Here is a 25,405-nt window from a genome sequence, read left to right as displayed (position 1 = left end):
TAACCTGATTAATTACTGATTAACCACTTAAAGAATAGCTGTAGCTTATTAAATGTAATGTTAGATTACAGCTGACAAATAAAAAACCCCAAGAACAGACCATAAATCACTTTCCCCCTTTCATAAAATGTACGTCAAAAGCTGTTAAATTGTACTGCAGTGTTAGACAAATATGCACAGGCAACAGTTCCTGTCTCAGGACTTTTATAGATGTAACTCTTTTATTACAAAAATACTGTTTTGCATACACGTGCAGGAGCTGACAGATGCAAATGAATCCAAATACTAAACTGACGCATGAATTTATATAAAATTTCATGTAGCAAGGCACCTCAATCCTTCTGAAATGCCTGCTCTGTGCAGTGATTTTCCTACATTGAAATGTTTTGACTTCCCTTCTGTGGGTTAAAAAGAACAGAAGTCAGAGCAAACAAGAACGTGAGTGGCAAAGGAAACTATTATAAAGTGTGAGTAAATTTGATCAGAAATACAGGATGAAATAATGGGGAGGTGGGAGAATCCTCTGAGAGTTGTCAAAGTGCCATTTGTAACGGGAACAAGAGCAGGGAAAAAAGTGATTCTCTGAAGTTTACACTGACAGCTTCACTTGAAATGTCACACTGACAAGCCAGACTGTCCCAGCTCTAACTACATCCAACCCAAATGCCAACAAGAATTCTTATTCACTCTCAATCCTTCACAGGAAAGGCTGGACACCAGTTCCCAGGCGCTTCGGCCAGGGAAGTTAAGGAGCAGCTCCGTTCCTGCATGGTGCACGTGCCATCTCACGGATCACCTTACTCCACAAGCACACACCAGCAGCTTAGAGCAGCTCAGGATCTAACCCAGTTAATTCAGGGAGCAGGATCACCTCTCTTTATTCCGTGGGGCTGGACGTCAATACGCCGAGGCTATGGATACGGGTGATCTGTGCAAGTGTAGTTACGCACCAGATACGCCCGTGGATTCGGCATGAATTTATTTATGGACATGTACACATGCATGCACAGGAAGGGAGCACTCTTCTGGCACAGAAAACCCTCAGGATACTCTTTGCTGGAGCCTGGGAGGGGACATCAGTTCCCTGGCTTTATTCCTGAGCTTAAGCATCTGCTTTTGACCACTTCTTGAGCCAGACACTGTGCAAGGTGGCCCTTTGGTATCACACAGAGGGGCTTTCTGCTGTTCTCACCCCTATCAGTCCCACAGTCTGGACACTACTAATTGCCTCTTTTCTTATGAGCACTCTGTGAAGTTTTGGGGAAAAGACCAGGAGGAAGAGAAGGCTTTTACAGGAAAGCACTACAAGACTCTTCCAGACAGCAAGGAGAGCACTCTGAGTGTATCTGCTGGCTGAAGTTCTGGAAGAGGATGGAAGAGAGAAACGCAAACAAGGAGAAGGGAAAGAACCTGGGAAAGGCTGACATTCTCCAGCACTTCTAACTACTCCAGTTTTATTTTATATCACAGTCCTAAGTCATGAGTTAAAGCTCTGTTCTGAAAAACATTTGACCTCACTGGGTTCCTATTTCAGAACTTATACTCAGCTTGCCAAAATAAAACTGTACGTAAAGTCATACCCACACTGCGCTTTCCTTCACATTGTGCAAACAGTTTAAAAAAAAAAATAGACAGCCCTTAGTCACCGGGATTATGCAAGAAGGCACAAGAGGGGGAGCGAAAAGCAGAACTCTACGGTAGCCACACATTCCTGAAATGCCAAGGGAAACCCAGCGTGCGCTTCACCTTGCAGCGATGGCAAGGAACGGGCTGGGGAGCGCGGCGGGCGGGCGGCAGGCGGCGGATGCGGGAGGATGAGGAGCCGCCGGCCCGGGCAGACCGGAGGGTCCCCGGGCAGCTCCCGCCGGCCCCGCGCCCGGGCCGACCCCCGCCCGCGGGGAGGCTGCGGGAGGCTCCCGCGCCCCGGGACCGCCCGCCCGCAGCTCACCTCGGTCTCCACCACTTCGTGGTAGGCGGGCGGCGGGTCGAAGCCGCCCCCACCGCCTCCGCCGTCCCCGTCGCCGCCGCGGGGGCCCTGCCCGCCGGCGGGGGAGCCGTGCCCGCCCGGCGGGCCCTGCCCGCTCTCCATGGGCTCGTAGCCGCCGTAGTGGAGGCCGGGCCGCTCGTTGGTGAGCAGCGCCACGGCCTCGTTGATGTCGTTCTTGGCCAGGCGCAGGGCCTTGCGGATGGCGGCCGCGTCCGAGAAGCCCATGCAGAGCAGCGTGGTCATGTGCTGCTCCTCCTCGCTCTCCATGGCCGCGCCGGGGAGCGGGGCAGGGGCAGGGGCTGGAGCAGGAGGAGGAGGAGGAGGAAGAGGAGAAGGAGGAGGAAGGAGGCCGGGGCCGGGGGGAGACCCCCGCGGACCGAGAGGCGCCGGGCTCAGGCGCTGCCCGCCCCGCGCGCCGCCATGTTGCCGGGAGCGCCGCTCCCCTCCCGCCGCCGCCGCCGCGGCGGCCGCCCCGCCCCGCCCCGGGCCCGCCCCCGGCCCGCCCCCGGCCCGGCCCGGAAGCGGCGGCGAAGCCGCGGCCGGGGAGCGCCCGCCGGGCCCGCGTCACGTGACGGGGGAGGCCGGGGATGAATGGACCGGCGTGGGAAGGGGGCGTGGCTGGGGGGGCGCGCGAGGGCGGCGGCGTCGCGAGGGGAGACGGGACTGGGACCGGGACCGAGACCGAGATGGGGATTGCGGATGGGAACGGGAGCGGAGATGGGAACGGGAGCGGCGATGGGGATTTGGGATGGGAGCGGGAGCGGAGATGGGCACCGGGACGAACATGGGGACCGGGGATCTGGGACCAGGGTTAGGACCGGAGATGGGGATGGGGACGGGGCCGGCGCCGGGACCGGGCGGTGTCCCACGGAGTGCCGGGCTGGGCTCCACGGAGGAGTGTGGGGCTGCGCAGCCCGGCATCGGCTGCCAGGCCCGGCCTCCCGGCGCTGCCGCTGCCGGCGGTGCCGCCGGGAATTTCGGCTCGGGCCCGGAGGGGCGGCAGGGCGCGGCCGGGGGAGGCGGAGGGCAGGAGCGAGCGGCGGGGCTGGCGGGGCCGCAGTGCCCTCGGCTGAGGGATGGGGTGGGTTCCTCGGCCCAGCCAGCTCCCGGCCCCTGCCCACAGCTCCTGCCCCCGCAGGGACGGGTGGCAGTGGAGTGGAAGTGCTGGGAGGATGCTTTGGCTCGCGGGAGCACATCGTGGAGTTACTGGGATTACATTCTTTAAGTGTGTGATTAGGAGGAAATTCAGCCCTGTGAGGGTTGGCACAGGGTGCCCAGAGAAGCTGTGGCTGCCCCTGGATCCCTGGAAGTGTCCATGGCCAGGGTGGACAGGGCTTGAAGCAACCTGTGACAGTGGAACATGTGTCCCTGCCCGTGGCAGGGGTTGGATCGAGATGATCTTTAAAGTACTTTCCAACCCAAACCATTCTGTATATACACAATATACACAATGAAGCAGAGTACAGCCAGGAAAATAACAATTCTAGTGCCCAAAGCAGAGAGAAAGTTGTATATATTCCTTAAACACACTTGGCGAGCTCTTATACTGCACAGAAGTCAGCAGATCTGGATCTCCTGGCACTCTCCCAGGTTAAATTTATTACCTCATTGTAACAATGTATTTTCTGTGTGCAGAGAAGAGGAGGGAGGAGGAAACAGATAAAAGATTTGTCAAGAGCAGTGCTGGTATCTGCATATAAACATTTGGTTTTGGAGGCTCATGTTTTCAGGCAAACTATTAACAGCGACTGACTCTGGGGTTAGGAATCCAGAAACCCCTGTCTGATGTCTCAGATACAAATCACATTCAGCATAAAGGAAAGTTTCAATTGTAGGGGACACAAGCAATATTTAGGTCTCTAACGTGATCTTTCACAGCTTGGTGTTGGTCTTTGAAAGAGACAAACTGAAAGAGATCAGTCTGTTAGACTGGCAGATTTTGGATTAATTTCTAGATTGCAGTATGGCACAAGTGATCTCATTTTCCCTATTTACATTCCTGAAAAGTAATCACAGGTCCTTCTTCTTTCTCAATCCCCTCTGAGCTTTTTTTTCTGTAAGCTGACATTCAGTGGAATGGAGATAATGTGCATATGAGTCTCATCTTTACCTTCTGGATCTTAGGAAGGTCTTTTATTCAGGCTGATCTCCAACTACAAAAGAAATTGTTATGGCCCAATCTTGGCAGGCTTCAGAAAAACTCCAGCACTTCAAATGCATTCAGTTAATATGCAGAATATTGACTCACTGCTTACTCATGTGACTAACATTTAAATGACACTTTCTCATTTTTAAAGGGTATTATAAATGATGGTTTAATGCTCACAGCCTGATGAAGTCAGTTGGCATAATTTTCCCCTTTGATTGCAAAAAAAGGTTTGTAGGAAAAAATAAGAAATTTATTAAATGTCATTATTGCTTTTAAAATTATTTCAAGGAAGTGGTCCTGTAAATTTGTGCTGAGCTAATTAATGAAAACTACATAAGTGATGGAGGAACTAATTGTAATCCCAAGTGACAAAGGAAGAAGAGGATGCTTTACTCATGCTCTGTAGTCCAGCTGTGCTGAAAGAAGTTTGGAGGAAATTCGAATTTACCAGTAGGTGAGAATAACGTGGACATAGCAGCTCAATATAAGTGACAGTGAGGGGGCTGGTTCTCAAAGCATTTTTTACAGGCTTCACTGACAGCACCTCTCTTGAGACTGCTTGAAGGACAAAATCACACATTCCAGCTTGGTGAAGGAATGGGCACATTCTTTTCTAGACCTTATTCAGCCTGGAATTCCCAGTTTGAAAATGTTTTTTTTTATGCATTGCCATGTCTAGAAAAGTTGCAGGGATAAGCAGAGCAAGCTTGTCTGAGAACAATGAAAAGGAACAGTCAGTGATTCTCTGTGGGGCACCAGGAGCTGCAAGGAGAAAAGGAAAGGAAATAAACTGAGAGGTGGAATAAATACCCCTAAGATCTGCCTTTAGATAACTTGGAGTTTATGTAGTTGCCACTTAGATATTACACACAGTTACAAGTTTTTTATTGCCTTACCATGTGGAAGGTAGTAGTTTTCTACTGACTGTGTCATATTGTATATCCTGAGGCATGTCTGACATAAAAAACCTCCGTGTTACAGAAAAAAAAAATATTTTTGAAGATAAAACACTGTTTTGGGAAGTGGTCATGCTGTGACATCAAACCTGACCTTTTGGTTTGATCATGGTGTGGCCAGGTAGAATAAAAATAGAGTGTGATGGAGAATTGCCATGACTTCTGCAGCAATGTTACAGTAGGTGTGTTTGAATAATTTGTCTTTTTAATGAGAATGCTTTTATGCTTTTCTCCATAAACTTGTTTTAAAGCCAGTCCTGTGTTTACAGCTCTTTTTCTACTTAAACAGTGAATGCAGTGTTTCCCCTCAAAGAGAAACAATTCCATTGTTCTGGTGGAACATACACTCACAGTCAAACTAGGAAGTGACTCTGCCTTCTTGAACTTGGAGGTTTCCTTGCTGTTTATAGCTGTTGGGAAATTCCAGCCAAAATCCTATGTACTTGGAAAACACCAATGCCACCCTGATTTTTTTCCCCTCTTTGTTGTACTATCCTAGCCATGATTGTTACATAAATACTCAGGGATTATTATAGAAGGGACCTAAAGTTCATTATGCTGCCACCAAATCTTCAATTTCATGTGTGTTTTACTCAGCATAAATATGGGAAATCAGGACAAAAATGTAATGACAGGATTCTACCATTTATGTGTACATAAGCACAGAAGGAATTGTATTAAAACTGGGGCTACAATAGCTAGAAAAAAAATTCCTTTGCAGTGTTGCATGAGTGAGGAGTGTGTGTGAGCCTGGATGAATCCAACCTCCCCTGTTTGGAAGTATTTTTCTGTCTGATGTTAATGGTTTGGGATGCGAATATAGTTGAATGTCAGGATTTTAAGAAGGGGCTTCTGTCCTCTCTGCCAGATGAACAGAAACACTTTCCACAGGCTGCAGGGTAAATGCTTTTTTATAGACTTGAATTAGATTAACGAAAGAGATGGCAGAGCAACTGATGTCTTGCAGGAAATCTCATCACCCACTGGAGGCAAGAAAGTGACAGGGGAGAAATGTCTTGTTCTTGTACCCCTAAAGATACCAAACACGGACAAGAGGAACATTTGTAAACAATATTTACAGAGGTCTCCCTAATCTGTATTTTGGATGGGAAGGCACTTGATATTTAGTGTAGCTCCTGGTTGGGGCAAAGGATATCTTTACTATGTGAAAAAAAAAAAAAAAAAGATATTGCAGAACAAAGTATTTGTATAGCATTGCAAAGAATTAATTCGGGTTTTCTGAATGATTTTATGTTTCCTTCCTTCCTTCCCCAGTCTCTTCCAGTTTCCTGTTTCTAGTTTATTTATAGCATAATGTAATAAGTGGATTTTAAGCAAGTGCCTTGGGAAATAGAGAAAATCCCCCTGAGTTATTGAAAATCACATTTCTTATATGTAGGTATTAATGAATTCTGTTTGGTTGCCTCTAGCAGAGAGGTTCAAAGTGTTTATGTAGAGAAAACCTTCATAACCCCCCTCCAAGGTAGAGTTGCAATGGAGAAATAAGAAAGTAGGTGTGCAGATGCTTTTGACTCCTCAGGTAGCTGTGCAGCCTCACTCAAAACAGATTTTAGCAAGCACAGGAAGTGTGTGAGTCTGTTCACAAGCACCAGCTGATGGATTCCTGCAACACACTTCTGGACTTGGTCTGTGGTAGGAATTTTTGCTGCCCTCACAGTTTTTGTCCATCAAGAAAAGAGATTTGAGCTGGGGCAGCCACCGAGCCTGCTGTCAGCAATGATTTGCACGAGGCAGCTTCCCGTGGTTTCAAGCTGGGGCTCATGCACACTAGTAATCATAATTACAATATTTAGCTCCAACATGGTGCTTTTAAGATGGGTATCTAACAAGCCTTTTGGGGGATGGAGGGATTACCATTAGCTCCTCAATATGTATTAATGTTTGCAACAGCTACAAACCATCGTGGGGCTGAAAGGGAAAGAAGGTGAACAGATCTTGTGTTGCTGTGCCTCCTCCAGTAAGTCTGTCCCTGTTGTTATTCCAGTGTCCAAAGGGAACAGGAGCTGAACCATGACTGTTTTTCTGCAGCAGAAGCTGGGTACCCGCTGGCCTCCTGAATACAAAACTGGTTTCATACTGTTTCCCTTGAATGGAAACAGCATGACGTGAGCGTGGAAAGAGTGGAACAGTATGTTAAGGGAAACAGGACTGAAAGGAGAGAACAGCTGACTCCAGGGGCTGAGCAGATCTGCCCCTTCTGCTTCACTGTGTGGGTTTGTTTTCAGCTCAGACCATCTTGGGTCTTGCAACACATCTCCACAGCTCTGGGCTGGAAAACGAAACAACTGCAAGGAGGTTGTTCCTTCTTCCTGAAACAAGCTTCTCAGCCTGTGGGAAATGAAAGCTAAGGCTGGACTTCAAAACAAGCTGAAAGTACTCAGATGCAGAAGTGCAGAGTGACGCCATTCAATAGAGTCAGATTTGGAACAGAGCCCTGAAAAAAAACCTGCAGTTATGACTAATCCATTTTTAATGTGTGTGGTTGTAGGTAAAATCACTTCTTTAAAAGATCATTTCTCTCCCTGTATTGGTTACAGTTCTTTACTGTCATTTTAGATAAATGATGTGTTGACACGTGAGTTCAGTTGCAGATGGACTGTAAGGACAGAAGTATTTCTGATGCTGGAGAGGCTCTGGGTGAGCTGCTGGTGAAAGGGAGAAATGATACAAACAGGATATTCAGTGTCAAGCTGCAGCAGCACCCTGAGAGACCCACCCAGGGGCAGGCACTTGAATGCTCACTCTCTCCTGAAGCCAAGTTAACTGAGGAAACTTGACATAATAGTTGAGCGTAGAGCCCTGTTTGTGCAGAGACAAGCTCAGGCAGTGACATTTTAGAAGTGAAACAGTCTGAAATGGAAACTTTTAGTTGCACTGAACAGGTCTGTGAGGCACCATACAGTTTTACAGCGTAGCCTTTGAGTGCTTTTGTTTTGTGCCCGAGCTGTCCCAGCCTTGCTTGCTGGTCCCCTTGCAGGGATCCCTCAATGGTGTCACAGAGCCAGTGATGTTAACACACTGCTCTAGAGGGACCTGTGACACTGTGAATGTCCTGGGTGTTGTGATACCAGCCCAACACTTACAGACTTTGCAGTCTTATAATCAGTAAAGGTGTGAATAGGAGCATGAAATCACTGCAAACACACACTGACTCTGGTGGGGAACAGCACGGACACTGTTTAGGCAGGTAGAAAAGAGCACAGCAAATCCAGTGGTGATGAGATATACTCAAGGACTCCCTCAGCCTGGCTAAGGGTGTGTGGTGTGATGACAGAGCCTGTAGTGACACACAGTGCTCTGAGGATGAAGGCTGCTCCCCATGGTGTGTGTGTGTATCTGATACCCAGGAACAGAAGCAGTTGGTGTTTCCTGGTGTACACTGGTGGTGCAATGTGATAGAGCAGCAGGGAACTCCTTGCTGGCTTCTTGCCCTCTGCAGATTCCTTCTGAATTAGGTGCTGACCTTTAAAGCAAAACCTGCTTCTTCAGTTTCTCATTGTTTAAATTCTGCACTGAAGCTTGAGAAACAAGTCTGTGAAGCTGCAGGTTTTTTTTATTTTTTTTTTTTTAAGCTCTAATTAGTAAAACACATAATAGGTTGGAAGGAGTCTGAAGGAGAGAATCACCAAATGGAAACTATTTTACAGATCTGGTGCTTTTATTTTTCATTTTACTCCATTCCACAACAGTGTGGGCTTGTGTGGTGCTGGGCTTAAATCAGCACTAAAAATTGGTTGATATTAAAGACTGGTCCCTAACCCTCTCCTGCTGTTAAAGGGCACCTCTGCCTCTTGATCAAAATACCACCTTGTTTGCCCTCAGTGATTTGGAAACCCCAAGGTGCTCCTGCAGCCAGGGTTTTGTACTAGAACACTGCAGCTGCTTGGCATCAGCAGGAGCTTGGAGGTGAGAGAGGTGAAAACCATTATCCCGGCTAAAAATCTGGAGGTATTTAGCCAGAGAGGCTGTGATGGAATAACCTCTTTCCCTTTCTGAATGTTTTTAACATTATCATTGCTTCGGCTGAGTTTTCACAGGATTTCTCCATTTGTCATTCAGGCAGATTCTGACATTTCATGCAGATTATGAAGTGCTGGCCAAAGGGCAGCTGGAAGTGGGGCTCAGCTCTGGGTGGGAGGCAGCAGCTGTCCCGTGCCAGCGAGAGGCCTCAGCACAGTGCTTCAGCATCTGCAGGTGGGACTTGCACGAAACGTGAATATTTTTGGTTCCATCACAAGGCTTAATTTTCCAGAAGCATGAAGAGGTTCTTCAAGGCTGTGAGAGCCTAAAGCCTTGGATTTCTCCTGCCTCATCTGCCTGCTGGCACGCACAGCCACGTTGTCCCATTTACAAGGCATTTGATCTGTCAGTGACTCATTCCCAGGCTCCCTATCTGCACCAGCAAGGTGCTTCAGGGCTGAGTCGCACCCATGTACCAGCCCTGTTCCTGTACCCTGTTATCAGCCACTCTTTTCACTCCTGGGGTGCTCCCGGCCTTTGATCTGTTCCCGAATTGCAGCAACAGCTTTTCTTGTTTTTTAATGCTTCAGTACACTGTGCAGGGCCATCAGCCCTTCCCAAATGCTGCAATATCTGCTGTCTGCACGCTGCTCTCACAAGTACATCCAGGGTTTTTCTTGAAAGTGTGAAATAAAACTCTTATTACCCTCAGCCCTCAAACAATCATGGTGGAAATCAGTTTGCTTCAAGATGGCAATTTCCATCAGACACTAACTACATGGCAGTGTAATGATATGGTTAATTATTCTCTTGCTTCTCCCTGCTGCATTTAGCTACTGTTTTTAAAAACCCATGGAACAGAAGCTGTTTACTTCATCCTTACAGCACCTGGTGCTGTGGGCTCTGACCAGTCTGTAAATCCTAATGTTACTGAGCAATCCTGAATCCTGTCTTCCAGCAGAAGTCCCTTTTTTGCTGACCAGGCTGGATCTAGTTTAATTTGAGGCTGATTCTGTCAAAGATAGAGACCCCAGTGGAAATAAAGGTGCTCTGTGTGCTGAAGGACTGAAAGAGCTTTCTGTGTTTTACAGTTGATTTTTTTTTTTTTTTTGAGTGGCAAATGGGCAAAGGCAGAGACACACAACAATTTAAAATGTATTTGCTTAAAATCAGCTAAATTCATAGTAATTGTGGAAGAAACCAGTAGCAGCACCTGAGCTGGTTCTGCTGGACGTGGTGCTTATCAGATGACCTAGCAAGACCTTGCTGGCTTGTAGGATTTGGGGCAGAAACTCCAGCACAACAAGCACATTCCTTAGAGAGCCTTATGAGCAGCCAGCTCCTGCTGATGTGGTTGCAGAGCAGTGATCCCACTTGTTTTGTCCCTGCACTCAGGGGTGGGCCTTGGCTGTGCTGTGGGCTGGAGGACAGACAGACAGACGGACAGACAGATGGACAGAAGTGTTTGCTGCACTAGCTCATGCACAGGGAAGGCTGTGGCTGTGTCTTTGTCTGCTCATGGGGTCCAGCCAAGTGGCACAGCCCTGATCTGCAGCACGTCCCAAACTCCGAGTCCTGACCACGGCACGCTGGTCCTGGTGGGATTTAAGTGATGAATCTCTCTCCTTCCACTGGCCAGGTTGGGCTTGTTTTGTTTATGCCTTGAAACCTCTCCTCCCCCTATGCTGTGATCTGTGCCAAACTGTTTGGCAAGTTAGAAGCTCTGCCTGCTGCGTGGGCAGGAGAAGGGCACAGCGTGGTGCAGAAAATGTGTGAGATGTGGTCCAGGCATGTGGGGAGGACGAGGCGAGGGCCTGAGGCATCATTTGTGTGCTCAGTTCATGACTTGCCCAGCCTGTTTCACAGACCTGTAACTAATGATCCTTGACTATGTTTCAGGCCTGGCCTACAGTCACTAATTGTCAGTGTCCTGGGGCTTCTCCCAGGTTTTAATCGTCCCTGTTAATATGATGGATGTGGGAAGAAAGAACACGCTGGAGAAAGGTGGCAGTGTTTTCGCTGCTGCCATTGTCATTATCAAGGCTGCCATTAAAGCTGCTTATTGGCATTTGCCCTCCTGTGAAATGTGCAGGTGAGCTATTTATAAATGTGCAGAGAGATTTTACATCTCTAGCTTGTGCTCTGATCTAAGAGTAATCCTCACCAGCAGGGCAGAATCTGTCCAGTATTGCAAAGGAGGTTAGTGGCAGAGCTGGAAATAATCCCCCACTTGTGAGCCTCAGGGTTGGATGGGGTGGATTTCTGGGGGCAGGAGAGGAAATGGAGAAGCAGCATGTTGCTTCCCCACTAGCTCTGTCTGTTCCAGTGTGATCTCCCATCCTCAGGGCAGAGAGAAGCACTTTTCCTGTTGCACAGCCCCCTCTCCTGTTCTCTGCTATTCCACACAGCAAAAGCACTCGGCTCTCTCCTGGGCTGCATCCAACCTTAGCCTTCACTCGCTTCTCCTTTTCATTTCTGGAGCAGATTCATCCTGGTTTTTAGGAGGGAATGGCCCTTTTCCTGGAGCAGTCCAGTCACAGGCACGCAGGAGTTAGTGTCTGTACTTCTTAAAAATTCTTCTGAAAGTAGATACAGCTATTTGCTTCCATTATTCCTCTCCTGCAAACTGCAAATGACCTCCCCTTTTAAAGCATGCAGTTTTCTGAAAAGCAAGATTAACGTAGCAGGATTATTAGTGCATCTGATTGTCTTTTACCTTTCCACATTAAGACTTGTTGGCCTAATTACAGACAATAATAACAGAGTTATTATATAACAGAGAATCTTCTCAGCCTGTCCTGAGAGGGAACATCATTCTTCTTCCTGACTCCCAGGTCTTGTTTGTGATATTGTCATTCCTTGCCTTCATAAACTTGTTTGGAAGTATCTTATATTCAGCTTAAGGATGCTGATTAATGTTATTTCCAGAAAATTTGCTTTCATACCTGTTACAAAGTTTCCCTGTTAACATCAGTTTGACATGAAACTTTAGTAAACCCAGGAGCTGGAATTTGATGATCCTTGTGGGTCCCTTCCAACTCAGAAGATTCTGTGATTTTATGTAGTTGAGGGAAATTATCTACCTTTGAGGCTTGCACCTCAACATCCAAAAGGCTCAGGTGGGATCGCACGGACACGGATGCATCCCAACAGCCTAACTGCTGTAAGGAGGTTAATGTGATGTGGCTGTGCTCAGGAAAGGAGATATTCTTGAGATCTCCTGGCCTGCTGGCAGATCTGCAGGACACACTGCCCTCCCTTGGCCGTGGATCTGGGCTGAGGAACTTGCCTTTCCTGAGCATCCCTGTGGCCATGGAAGATTACTGGAACCTGGTACTGGCTGTGATTTATAAACTCAGTCAGAGGTGCAGACTTTGTAGGTGATTCCAACATTCCCTCCAGGAGTTCATGACAAGATTTATGTGAAGCTTCAGCACTGTGTGAAATCAACTGTGAGAAAAATAACTTAGGAGTGATTTTATCGTTGTATGCAAGAAAGTGATGTAAGAAACCACAGAAATCTGCTAGACTGATTCTTGAGCATGCAATGGAAGACTTTCATCTGGTTTCGCTTGTAAATGAAAGTTTTATGTAAATGTTAGAAAGTCATAATTATGACATAAACCTTTCAGAGAATTTGTACTTCCAGATGTAATGGGGATGTGGGAGCAATCTGGGAACAGAGGCTTGTTTGAAAGAGACATCTCTGACTTACCCCTTTTGAGGTTATGCTCACTCAGAGCCTGTCCCTGGTGCTGTGATTCAGTGTGAGGCTGAGCTCTGCACTGGTCCATGCAGGGATTCTAACAATTGGGATGAAACGGAATTTCCCATTTTCCCCCATCATTTTCCCATTTCTACTATTGTTGTACTTCTTCCTGCCCTTGTGTGGGTTATGTTGTCCTGGCAGAGTCTGACATTGTATTCAACCTTTTTCATGGCCCGGATAACCTCATTAACATTCTCTATCTCTTTTTTTAAATTACTGAAATTTCATGTTGCAGCAAGATGGAGGTGAGGGGGAGGAAAATCAGCTGTTTCTCAGTATGATAGTGTTCTTATGTTTTGTCTCTTATCAAAATAATTACTATCAGCAAGAAAACTCTCTGTGACTTGGAAGTGCATGTACTCAGAGCACATACCCTTGGAAGAATAGGAGCTGGAAACAGGCAGTGCTTGGGTCACAGTGTCTCAGAGCAGCCACTGGTTGATGGATATCTCCATATTCACATGGAGTCACAGGGCTAGTTCTAAAAAAATAAAAAATAATGAAACTGTGATCCCAAATATCTCAGCTCTCTTACCTGCCTTGCTCATGGGGTCAGGTCCCCTCACTGTGCACACAAACGTGGGCTGCAGATCACCCTGTGTGCCTGAGCTCTGGGGAGCCCCCAGGGATTATGCCCACAGTGTGTCAAACTCCAGGCAAAGCCAAAATCTTAACACCTGCGCAGGCAATGGGAGGGTTGGGTGTTTGGTGCTGCTGGGGAGTTCCTTCACATCTTCCAGAAACTGCCTGCATCCATGAACTGCTGGAGAAGGCTGAGGAAGGGCTCAGGGAACTCTCCCTTGGAAGCAGAGGTGAATACCAGGGCAGTTACCCACATGGGAAAGTTTTGTGTGCTCTCAGCTTGCTTTGGAAAAAAAAAACTCCTGACATGTCTCCGTTTAGAAACTCACTGTCCTGGGGCACAGGACACCTCCTCAGCACTCTGCTAGTTACTTTCTTATGCTTTTTAAAGGAAAAAAAAAAGTCACTTCTGATCTACAGAACCACACAGCAGAGAGTGCGTGTCCCTGAAGAGAATTCCCAGCCCCAGATGTAAAGAAGCCTGACTGCACAAGGTGTTCAGAGCAAGGGGCATTCAAATGATGTCTCAGTTTGCTTGCCTTTTGCAATTTCTTCTCAAAAAAACTATATTATTTGTGCCTAATTCTTACAGATGGGCCTGAGGTGCCTAATTTTGGTTTCTGGCAATCCTGGGCTGGTAGGTGCAGAGGGACATTGGGTTGACATGGAACCGGTTACCTGACCCAGTCCTGTTGTCCTGTGCCAGCTAAACCTCAGAATTAGGTGTGAAAACCTCTGCTGGCTAACAGGGCTCATCTGGCACTCACCTCCCTGATGCTGGGGAGCACGGGGCAGTCACACTGGCAGCACCCTTGGCATGTGGGTTTGGTGAGCAGGAGAGACACCCCATGGCCTTTTCTGGAGTCTGCCTTTTCCTTGGCAGCCTGCAGGTTTTCTCAAGCCAGGATCTACGCCTGGCATTCTTACTCTGTGGTCCCCCGGAAATCAGTTTATGATGAGAGGAGCTGAAGTGCTGGGAAGGGAAAGTGTAATAAAAATATTTCAGCACAGATTTGCCATCTTTCTAGTGATTTACAATTTCTGAGGTTGGGCCTTTGAACCAGAACTTTATTTAAAACTGTAATGAAAAGGAAAAACAATCAGAGAGGTGTGGGGTTTTTTTCCCCCTCTCATTTTTCTCTTTTTCTTTTTCTTTTTCTTTTTCTTTTTCTTTTTCTTTTTCTTTTTCTTTTTCTTTTTCTTTTTCTTTTTCTTTTTCTTTTTCTTTTTCTTTTTCTTTTCTTTTTCCTTCTTTCTTTTTACTTTTCTTTTTCCTTCTTTTTCTTTTTCATTTTCTTCTTCTTCTTCTTCATCATCTTCTTTTTTATAATCTTAATTTTGTCTTTTCCTCTTCCTCTTCCTCTTCCTCTTCCTCTTCCTCTTCCTCTTCCTCTTCCTCTTCCTCTTCCTCTTCCTCTTCCTCTTCCTCTTCCTCTTCCTCTTCCTCTTCCTCTTCCTCTTCCTCTTCCTCTTCCTCTTCCTCTTCCTTTTCCTTTTCCTTTTCCTTTTCCTTTTCCTTTTCCTTTTCCTTTTCCTTTTTTTCCTTTTCCTTTTCCTCCTCCTCCTTCTTCTTCTTCTTAATCTTCTTCATCTTCGTCTTCTTCTTCTTCTTCTTCTTCTTCTTCTTCTTCTTCATCTTCTTCATATTTTTTTTCTTCGTCCTTTTCTTCATCTTCTTTTTCTTTTTTCTTTCTTTTCCCCGGTGCAAGCAGGTAGGATTTGAAGCCAGGCTGGGATTGCTGCTGACAGGGGACACCGTGGCAGCCTCCCTGCTGTGGGATGGGCTTGTGCAGCTCCGGCTGTCGGTGCCAGCCTGGCCAGCCCCCAGGTAACCTCGGGGAAGTCCAGACAATTTAATTTGCAGTTCTCACGCCTCAGCTTCACCAAACCCATACCCTGACCTTACAGCTGCGGGCGAGATCAAAATGACTTGACAACGGGTTGTTTATTCACGTCCACGAGTCGCTCCCGTGATTAGGAGATAAGGAAGGTGTGCTCCCCGGCCACCGCGGCTGCCGTGGCTGCTGCCACCAGAGGACACTCTTGGATAGCCTATGGATCCTCCCCAGCCCGGCAGGGCTCTCTCCCGCTGCGCTCGGTCTCAGCTCCATCATCCCGCACTCCCGAGTCCCGGCTCCCTCTCCGCTGAGCGCGCTGTCCTTGGCACTCTCTCTCTGGTTCCCCTGGAGCTGCTCCTGCAGCCCCGGCCACCCATTTTCCGGGGCAGTTTTATCGCCCAAGGTCCCCGTGTCGCTGTATCCGGTGCTTTGCTCTGTCTCTGTCCCCAGGGGCAGGTAGCCAAGGCACCAATTTGCTGGGAGTGTGTCAAGGACCTGCTCGGAGCTGCAGCACTTGGCACGCTCGGGACCAAGAGACATAACCCAGACACAACCTGCCCTGAAGTTTGGAAGCACTCAGAGTAGAGATTTGGGTATGGGCCTGTTTAGGAGATTAAGTTCAGTCTGGGTTCAGATCACTCCAATTCTCCACGTTAAAAAAATAAAAACTTCTATAATTCTATTCCCTGTAATAAGCGTGAAGTGTAAGGTTCATTGCTTTTGAAGTTAGTGCCTTGATGGTTTGTGCAATAAGACTGACATGTCCTTACTTGCTTGAAATAAATTATAATAATAAAATAAACGTGTCAGATTGCTTTTTCAGATGGAAAGAGGCATTCCTTAAGGAGCCTGAGCAGGTGGGTGTGTGTTGTGGTTCTTTTCCTTCTGAGAAAAGCAAGTTGGGTAATTTGTGTGTGTAGTTTAAAGTGCCTCCTCTCAGGGAAGGTCACTTAGGGAGGGCAGCATCCATTGCTGCTGGGAAGAGGTTGTTCTTAGCATCCCACCCCAGGAAGAACATTTTCCCTGTGCTGGCTTTCATACAGGCAGCCTTGGAGAGAAGGGAATGGAAGAGAGACTGTGAACCTTGTCTGGGGCTGGTCACTCATGGTGGCAAAAATGGATTTTGCTCCTTACAAAGGCAGGGCTTCCTTAGGTCCAGATTCAAATGGACAAAACCACTCTTGAATCCCAGTTAAACACGTGGCTGGAACTTTGCTTGGGACCTGTCTCAGTGCTGGCTGCCCCTGGCTGCAGCTACTCTTGGCCTTTGGAGTCACCTAGCAAAGTGATGAGAATTGTCCCTGCTCCAGGCAGCACAGAAACATTTTTCAGGGTTTCATTCTGATTGTCAAACTCCTTAGTCTGTAAGGAGTTCTGGAATTATCATTTTGGAAAGGATGTTCCTTATTCTCTAGGATCCCCCAAGGCATATCTTCTGATTTGCACTGTTGTCTGAAGATCAGGACAGTGTTGTTGCCATCCACTGCTCTGGCTTTCACTGATAACACACAGGTTTAGAGGAAATATAATTCTATATTTCTGCTCATGTCACTTGGCATAGCCTTGAATTCAGACTTTAGTCCATCTGAGAATCTGGTCCATCTTGGACACACAGGATTTGTGTGTTTGTACTTTGTTGTAGTGTAGTGTTTGTTTTATGTGGTGGTGTTTCTCCAAACACCTTTGCCAAGTGCTAATATTGCAGCAGAGAGAAAATCCATAGTTGTGCTTTGGTGAGAACCAGCATGTTGAAGAACTCCATGCCTTGTGCATAGACCAACAGGGCTTTAAGCCCCTCTGGGAAGAGTTTTTAGGTGTCAGTTTCCTTTCTTTTTGGGAGATGTTCTCTTCAGACAGTGCCCACAACAATTACTATAGGAGAATTTCAGTCATAAGTGCTTTTATACTTGAAGTGTTTAAAAAAAAAGGGAAGGTGATTTTAGGAATGAAGAGTAAAAATGGTCTGGCAGTCAAGTGATGTTTGAGGCTGAATGTGGTGCAGGCAGTGTTCCCTATTCCCCAGTAGTATGTCAGGAGGCAGGAGGCAGCAGTCTCTGTTAATTATGCTTATGGTGAGCAGCCAGTGCTTCAGCTGGGACTGACTGTGCTGACTATGATTGATTGAAATTCCAGAGAAGGCTCAAACTCAGTGTGTCTTCTCAAAGTATGCTGAGATGATGATAACAATTCATTAAAGTTTTATATTCTTCATGGTGCTTCGTCCCTTGTGACAGCACAAGCATTTCTGTAATCCTGAGCACGTTGGATTATTCCTAGAACATCTATTTCCTAAAGAGTGTTTTTACTCAGAAAGCTGTTTCAAGTCACTGAAAGTGAAACTTTCCTGCAAAGCCCCAGATTTCATGCTCATGTAGCAATCTGGAAATTGATTGAAAGAAAAGGAAGGTGCTGAAACTCATAAGAGAAGTGCCCTTGCCTCCCTGCATCCCACATTGCTTCCTGAAGTGGCCAAGGTGTTTGGCAGGGCCTCCTGGCTCTCACAGAGACACTGAAGGGTCCCATGGCACTGAGGTTTAGGCCACGTGTTGGAAAGGCAGTTTCCTCCTGTAGTTAAAGAAGAAATAGATATTCTGATGTGAGAGTGTCTGCTCTAAGGATAAATTTCTCTGGAGAATTTTCTTGGAGTTGGAAACCATGCTGTGGAAGACAGGCTGTTTTTTAAAGTAATGCTTTTTGTCTGAATTGACCTTTTGCAAATGTCTTTGTAAACATGTGCAATATGCAGACAGAGAGAGACCAGGGCCTCATGGCTGGGATCTGGGGCAGAGGAGCAGGAGGACACCAGGGATCTGCTTTCATGGAGCAAGCACATGGAAGCCCCTCTCTCTGTGCCTCAGATTCTCCCTTTGCCAAGAGGGAGATTTGGTAACAGATCCTGCCTTGCAGGATGATTCCCACAGTGTGGCATCAGCATCTCTGTAAACAGGGCCCCAGCAGAGCAGCTCTTGCAGTAAGATGTGATTTAAATTATTTAGGGTGTTGTCATGTGATCACAACTGATTGAGTTCCTGTGGCTTCACAAGTTGCCATCTGTTATCATCCCCATTATGAATTATGTATTAGCTTAAATCAAGGCTTAAACCAGAGGAGTTCAAACAGAGTCCTCACACAGTGAGACCATAAAACTGTCTTTAGGGTGTTAGTATTGGATCCAAAACATTGCAGCCACCAGAGATCATGCTGGTTTGGTATCAGCTCTCTCTGCTGGTTCAGACCATCCTGGAAGATTCTCTTGTTAGTGGTAGGATTTATGCTGGGCCAGGTGTCACCTGCCTCCTTTGTGATGCAGGCTCATAAAGCTGGTCAAAATCCCATCGCCTGTGTTCTGGCCAAGTGGGCAGAAATGAGACCACAGTCCCACAGCAGAGCCCCAAAGATCTCAGGATTGTGTGGTCAGGGAGCTGCTGCTGAAGGCACAGTGACCACATGCCAAATTGTAGGCTGGCTGGGTGTGAGGCTTTGGGGAGCTGGTGGCTTTGGAAGTGCCATGAGCCCTCCTGTAAAACCTGTCAGTTTATGCATGTGCAGGGGTGTCAAAGTGGCCATTTGCAGTAAAACATATCAAGACCAACTCAGACATTTGTCAGAGTCCACTGGCCTGGAGGTGTTGTGGTCTGAAAGTGGGTTCCTCCAGAGCATTCCTGCTCCTCAAGCTGGGCTGCAGTGCAGCACATATCCAGTGCCCTTTTCCTGTGAAGGAGAGGTGCCTCAAGCCACTCCAGCTCCTGAGTGGGTAACTCTCTCTTAAATCAGTGTGCTGCTGCTCCTCCAAACCTCTGGAAACTGCTGCTGGCCCAGCTATGGAATCTTTCCCTTTTGGTTGTGTAGCTTATATTGGATCTGCATTTAGGGCCTGCTGTCCTTCCAAGGGTGTGATTCCCTGATGCTCCATCCTCTCTCAAGCCACATTTAGAGGCCAGGCTCTGTCTGCCTGTGCTACACCAACACAAGGCAGCCCAGGGTGATGGGGCAGGCCTGGCTCTCACTGCAGCCCTGGGGCATGCTGAATTTATCCATGTTTGCTGGGCAGCAGATTGGGTCAGTGACCTTTTTCTGATGCAGAGGCAGGCAATTTATTACCATCCATTTGAGATCCTGTAAAATAAACAGTTCTCTTTGTGGGAACAGGCATCAGAGATTACTGTAGCTAAATCAAGACTTGCTTGGCGAGTGTGTGCAGTAGGGAACGCAGAAAATTCATGGCATCCCCAGAAGCCAAGTGCTTTCACATAGATTGCCTGGCTGTCCTAGGGAGGACCACTGGGCTCTGTGAGCCAAGCAGGATGGATAGGCAGGGAATGAATGTCTCCTGGCATTAGCAGTGGTTGCCATGATAATTTCTGTTTGAATTTTTGAGTCATAAATCAGTTTGTGTCTGCAAGGACACTTCCAATGGCTCCAGCTTTATCCTAGTGTTGGGAGCTATTTTGCTACAGCTGGAGGGTGCTTGTTCCATCAGCTGGCACCAGGACTGACTCTGGCTCCTGGTTTCTGCCCTTGGATATCTGAGGGCAAAAATCTTTTGGCTTCAGAGGCAGTTGCTCACACAATGTGTCTGCTAGAATTAGAACTGTGTCCCTCCTCTTTAAAGCAGGGCCAGATTCTCTGTCTGCATCTTGATGTGTAAAGCCTTTCCCCTGGGAGGGAGCCAGCCTTCTTTTTTCTCCCAAATTCACAAGTGTCCATACCTCTTGCAGTTTGACAGAGGGCTGAACAGTCTCTTCAGCTGAGACAGGAATTTGGAGTATTTCCTAACCTCTTCTGGAAAGAGGGTGGTGGATAGGACAGCAATAGTGCCATGTTGAGGTTTTTGTAAAATGAGTTGGTGATACCAGAGATCTTCTCTAACATTTTGTCCCTGTGACTTTGCAGTTTGGAGGTAAAGGGAAAGAATCGGGAAGCTCTGGATGCTGGGACCATAATGGGTCAGGAAGAAAGGAGTAAGAAAGCAAAGGAAAAAGACTTGGGATTTAGTGTGGACCACCAAGATGGGAGAAAAGTGAGACAAATTTTTAGACTAAGACCTCAATTTCTCCAAACCATGGGGTGCTGTGCCTGAGGGAGACAGGGAGGGAATGGTTATGCAATTTCACCCTCAATCATGCAAAGGCAAAATACTGGACAAAGGGATTGCCTTAGATATATTGCACTTGGAGCCTGGCAGAGCATTTAATGCAGGGTCTTACAAGATCTTGCCCTCCCTCTGAGGCTGTTTGGCTTGTTTTGAATAGGAGCTCAGTTATGTGGATTAGTAGAAATGACAAATGATACAGGCTCTGGTCATGCACATTTTCAACCAATGTGACTGATGAAAGTTTTTGATTCATCCATTTCACTGAGGGCTCCTCCTGTGCATTAGCAAAGCAGTAAAAATCATTTTAATGACAGTTTTAGGTGCGATGTTTTTCAGACATTACTGAGTACCTTGTTCGTGAAGCATGGCAGAAAACAGGAAGTTTGGTCATTTTGGTGGGAAAATGATGGAATATTAGAGGAGTAAAAGTAGTTTTTCTATATGAGAGAAACATCTGAAAGCAAAATTCTTTTGGAAGGAGGAACCCTTAAAGCTTTAGTGTGAGAGACAGCAAAGTGAGCCCTTGGGTGTGTGTGACAGACTGACAGCAAGATAACTGGAGTCAGGCTATTGGACTGGGACTGGGAAAAGTGGCATAGCTCCATGGAAATTACAGAGATTTGGCAGTTTATCCCTGCTGAAGATACAGCTGGGGTAGAATTTGCTGACACGAAATTAGCAATCAACTGGTTTGAAATCAGAGCTGAAAGTATGAGAGACGAGTTAAATAAATCTACTTGCCCCCACTTCTTAAAGACTGGAGTCTGCTTATTGCAGCCAAGAGGAGAAGGAGAGAGGCTGTGCAGGAGCCTGCCAAAATCTCTGAGGTGTGAGGGTATTACTGAGTAGAGTGGGAAGACTTGGCACACTTGAAAGGAAGTGGAGTGTGGCACTAAAGCCCATTCCTTGGGAGCAAGAGGGCTGGCTGGGAGGCAGCCTGGCTGACCAAATCTATCTTCCTACCTCATCCTAGCATCACAGCCAGTCCATCCCAGGAGATAACTGGGTGGTCAAAGAGTTACTTTTGAAAAGACTTAGTTTTGTATCTTTATTTTGTTCCTCTCTTTGGGATTTCATTCCCTAAAAACAACAAGGTTGTTGAAGGCTGCATTTGTTAAGCAAGGAGTAAGCAGCTGGGTTTCAAACACTCACTGAGCTGGTCCTTCAGGCAACTCTTTGAGAATTTTGCACCAAAGGAAAAAGGAGAGAAGAAAGGAGAAAGTGGAAGGGAGTGTTTATATTGAAATCTTTATTTAAATCCAAAAGCCTAGAGCAAAGCATCAAAACACAGAGTGCCTCATACAAGCCAAGACAGGGAATAGAATTTCCATTTTATTCCAGATGAGAAGTAGGTCTTGTTATAAAGGGGGTTGGGTGACAAAGCTAAATGTAATTTAAATTTCTACTCCAATCTATTTTTAATTATTCATGTGTAGATTCTTTTGTAGGGTTAACAAGGAATTTGCCAGGAGCCAGGCCACAAAGGCTTGAGTCGTAGTTTTCCAGCAGACATCCTGAAAATACACTGTCACAGGCAATCAGTGTCCTTGGGGAGGTGGCCTGTTAGCAGGGTGTTTACTAATTGGGATCATTCCACAGTGGATAATTGTTTGTGACACCCACGCTGATTGGACCCACAATATCTTCCCATCCTGCAAATGGTCCCTGACAGTTTTGATGAATTTGGAGTTTGGAGTCTGAATAAATCCAAGGAAGGAAAAAAGAAATGCTTCCACTGGAAAATACATGTAGAAGAGCAGAGCTGTGCCCTGGGTCAGCCCCCAAGGATGGAGACACATGAGCACACAGGGAAAGGCCACTGGTGGGTCTTGTCACGCTTTCTGTTTTTTCCTCTTGTGTTAATTAAGAGACTGGAGGAGGACCAGCCATGCCAAAAGAAAATGGGGAGAACTGGTTTATTTTGCACTGGGCAGGGGTGCCCTAACCAAGGACTTTTGGATTTATGGGGAAACTGCAGATTTATTGGAATATCTGAATGAGTTCAGATGTGGGTCAGGCCTTGCTGCCAGACAATAGCAAAAGTGATGCAGGTATGCCCAGCAAACCAGCAGCTCTCTGGGCTGGGAGCAGTATGTTAAGGCTGTAAATACCATTTTGCAGAGGAGTTACAGAGATTTTTAAGATTTTGCTTCTGGGGTCTGGACAAAAGGTGTTTGATATCATTTACTATTATTGACTGATACATGGGAATTTGCTTTTATGGCCAGTTTGACAATCACAGCCTTGCAAGAGCCTGTCCAGCCCCCTGCTCAAAACTTCTCTGTTCTTCTATCCCGAGCATTAATTGAATTTTCACGCATTTGACAGAAACAGAAATGTGGTTGTTGTGTTTTGTCTGGTTTGTATCTGTACTGCATCAAGATGAGCAGGAGAAGCAGAAAGTTTATTCTTTGCAGTTCAGAGCCCAGAGCTGCAGTTGGATTCTGCAAACTCCATGCAAGTGAAAGTGCACAGCATTTCCAGATTTCAGTCTAGGGATGAACTTGCAGGGCTGGTCTCTGGCCATGGATAATGGTAAATATTCTGGGCTTCCCTGCTCCCAAAATGTCCTCAGTGGTCAGTAATTTTCCTGTACGTACTTCAGCAAGACTCTAGGAAATGTAGGACTGAACATATATCAGGTCTAATAATCACTGCTGCAATTCCCATATCCACTGCCTGGACCTTTTGGTTGGGAAGTAAAGAATTAAAGAAGCATTACTCTGTAACAAGCTTGGCAAGCCAGGGAAGATATTAGTGCTCTTAAGAGAAACTATATCCATCTCCTGGCTAGTAATAGGCTAAAATAATGGCTAAAGCATAGAAGGCAAGGATTCAAAGGTGTCCAACAGCAAGAGAGCTCATATTCCTGTCCAAAACAAAGGTCAGTCATCCTCTTAATCCAGAAATTGCTCCTGAAGAGAGAGCTCTCCTGCTGCAGTTGTCATGTGTGGTAGTCATGCTCCATTCCACAAGCAAATGAAGTTCCAGATGCAAATTTGCATGGAAAATTATGAGAAGCCATCTAGATCCAAGCTTTGAAAATGGGAACTCTTCATATAATCTCTCATTTCTCCCAGATCTTCCCTGCCCAACCCAGTGTGAGAGGCGTGCCATGGAAGGGAGGCTCACTGGGTGTTAATGGTGGTCCTTGTAGAAGTAATCATAGTGAGCTGAGTGGTGGTGTGTGATAGAATAGAAAATCCCTCTTTTCAATGGTCTGATCCAAGTGGAAATAGTCCTCTGAAGGTCTGTCTGGATGCTGCAGAATATTCTCCACAAACTCGTCATGCTGGGGCCTGTGGTTGCACTGGATGAGTTCAACAGAGTTTGGCCAAGTTAGACACTGGGAGAAAAACCAGTGCCTTGTCCTTGAGGCAAAGCTGAAGGTGCTTCTCAGGATATCAAAACTGTGACATTGAGTAACAGTGCCAGGCCAGTTGTGTAGGTTCATTATTTATGCAGGTGTGCTGTTCAATTCCATACGAAATCACCAGCACAATGAGAGCTGCACCAGCACAGCGCTGGACAGGTGAGTGGAAATGCACACGACCTGCAGGAGGAGGAGATCCACTGCCACAGAAAGGCAGGTAGTGCCTGGCAGATACTGACCATTTAACACTCTATTTAAGATCTCTCCAGGGAAACCCTCCAATCAAAGAAGAACTGTATTCCCTAAAATAAAACTTGCAGGGTTTTCTCGGGACCTTCGTTAGCCTTGTGTTACGTTGTGGTGCAGTGAGGAAACTTGCCCAAGAGCCATACAGAGAATGAAAAAGTCCAAACTGGAAGCGCCCAGGTGTGCTTTACAGTTGTCCCTTGTATGCAACAAATGGGGTTAATTAACTCTTTCTAAAAATATGCTAAAGGTTTCCCCAGCAGTGGGAGCTGGGACGCTGCTCTGGTCATGCAGCACTTCCCTGAAGCCGGCAGGATCACACAGGAGTGGTGTGGTCCAGCTTTCTGGCTCCTATCAGCAGATTAGGACTTAAATGGGATCAAGGACTCAGACTTTGGAGTGGGAGCACTGGTTACATGAGATGATCATTTTTATGGGTCTTAAGAGAGGCAACCCATCTCCTAAAACCCGGCATCCCGCACATTTGCTTAACTCTGATAATCTTCCGGAGCTTTAGGAGATTCACAGGAAAGGGTGGACCTGGAAGGATTCCTGGAGGCTGTCAAATAAGTATCCAGTGTTTCAATTGCAATGAGCTCCAGTGCATCTTCTGTAAATCTGTTTCAAGCTGTGTTTTCGGGGTCAGTGGAACACAGTATAAATCCCAGCTCACTCAAGTCCTTCAGGCAGAGAATTTGTGGAATACATATGGAAATACTTTTGCTTGGTGTTCTCTGCTCTGCACCTCTCCCAAACAGAACTTACAATTGTGTTGCAGAATAAAAGGGAAAAACCTCCGAGCCTGGAGTAATGTATACAATTCAATAATACATGAAATTCAAAGCCGCACATTAATCACATTCATGTTTAACTCTCAGATTTAAACCCCTGCAGGTTGGCTGCCCTTTGTTCTGCTCAGTGGAAGGGGGCATTCCAGCCTTTCCGTGCAGAGTTCAAAAACTGCCTTGGGTAACAAGTGCAATTGACTTTTTAGGCCTCATTGTATTCTCCCTTCGGGGCATAGTGTGAAGCTACTGCACAGGTTGGCCCCTTATCAAGCTGTTCAAAGGGAGAAAAGTTTGGATAGCAAAGGTTTGGCAGGTCACTGAGAGGGGCTGCTCGCAGGTTCAGGAGGCCAAGACAGGAAAAGTGATGATGCTGCAAGTCAGAATCCAGCTGCATTGGCAGGTCTGGGCAGGAAGGGCAAGTTATACAACAGCCTCTCCTTTCCTCCCGCCACCATCCAGCTTCCAAGTCCCTTGTTTTCATTAGTGTCAGCTCATTTGCAGATTTTTGTGAGCAAGATTTTGGATGGGAATGCTTGCCTCTGACATGCCCTTGTGTGTGTTTGATTATTATGAACTGTTCCTGGTGGTTACCTTTGTACCTTTGTCCAGGATTCACTCATCTGAGCGCTGCAGCTTCCTTG

At 46.7% G+C, this 25,405-nt stretch overlaps 1 protein-coding gene across 3 annotated transcripts in view; it reads right to left on the bottom strand.

Moving 5' to 3' along the window:
• The window catches only part of USP24 (ubiquitin specific peptidase 24), a 61,443-nt gene extending 59,002 nt beyond the window's left edge, over positions 1-2,441 (bottom strand). For all 3 annotated transcript variants that reach the window (XR_013340430.1, XM_021542075.2, XM_077785337.1), the window contains exon 1: positions 1,949-2,441. Coding sequence is in view for 2 of the 3 variants with exons in the window: in XM_021542075.2 (XP_021397750.1) it covers positions 1,949-2,254 (306 nt within the window). In the remaining variant the exon portion in view is untranslated. The remainder of the gene's footprint in view (positions 1-1,948) is intronic.
• Positions 2,442-25,405: the final 22,964 nt, after the last annotated feature.

Source organism: Lonchura striata, chromosome 9 (assembly GCF_046129695.1).
Source record: "Lonchura striata isolate bLonStr1 chromosome 9, bLonStr1.mat, whole genome shotgun sequence".
Taxonomy (NCBI): domain Eukaryota; kingdom Metazoa; phylum Chordata; class Aves; order Passeriformes; family Estrildidae; genus Lonchura; species Lonchura striata.
This window is presented reverse-complemented; position numbering and strand designations above follow the sequence as displayed.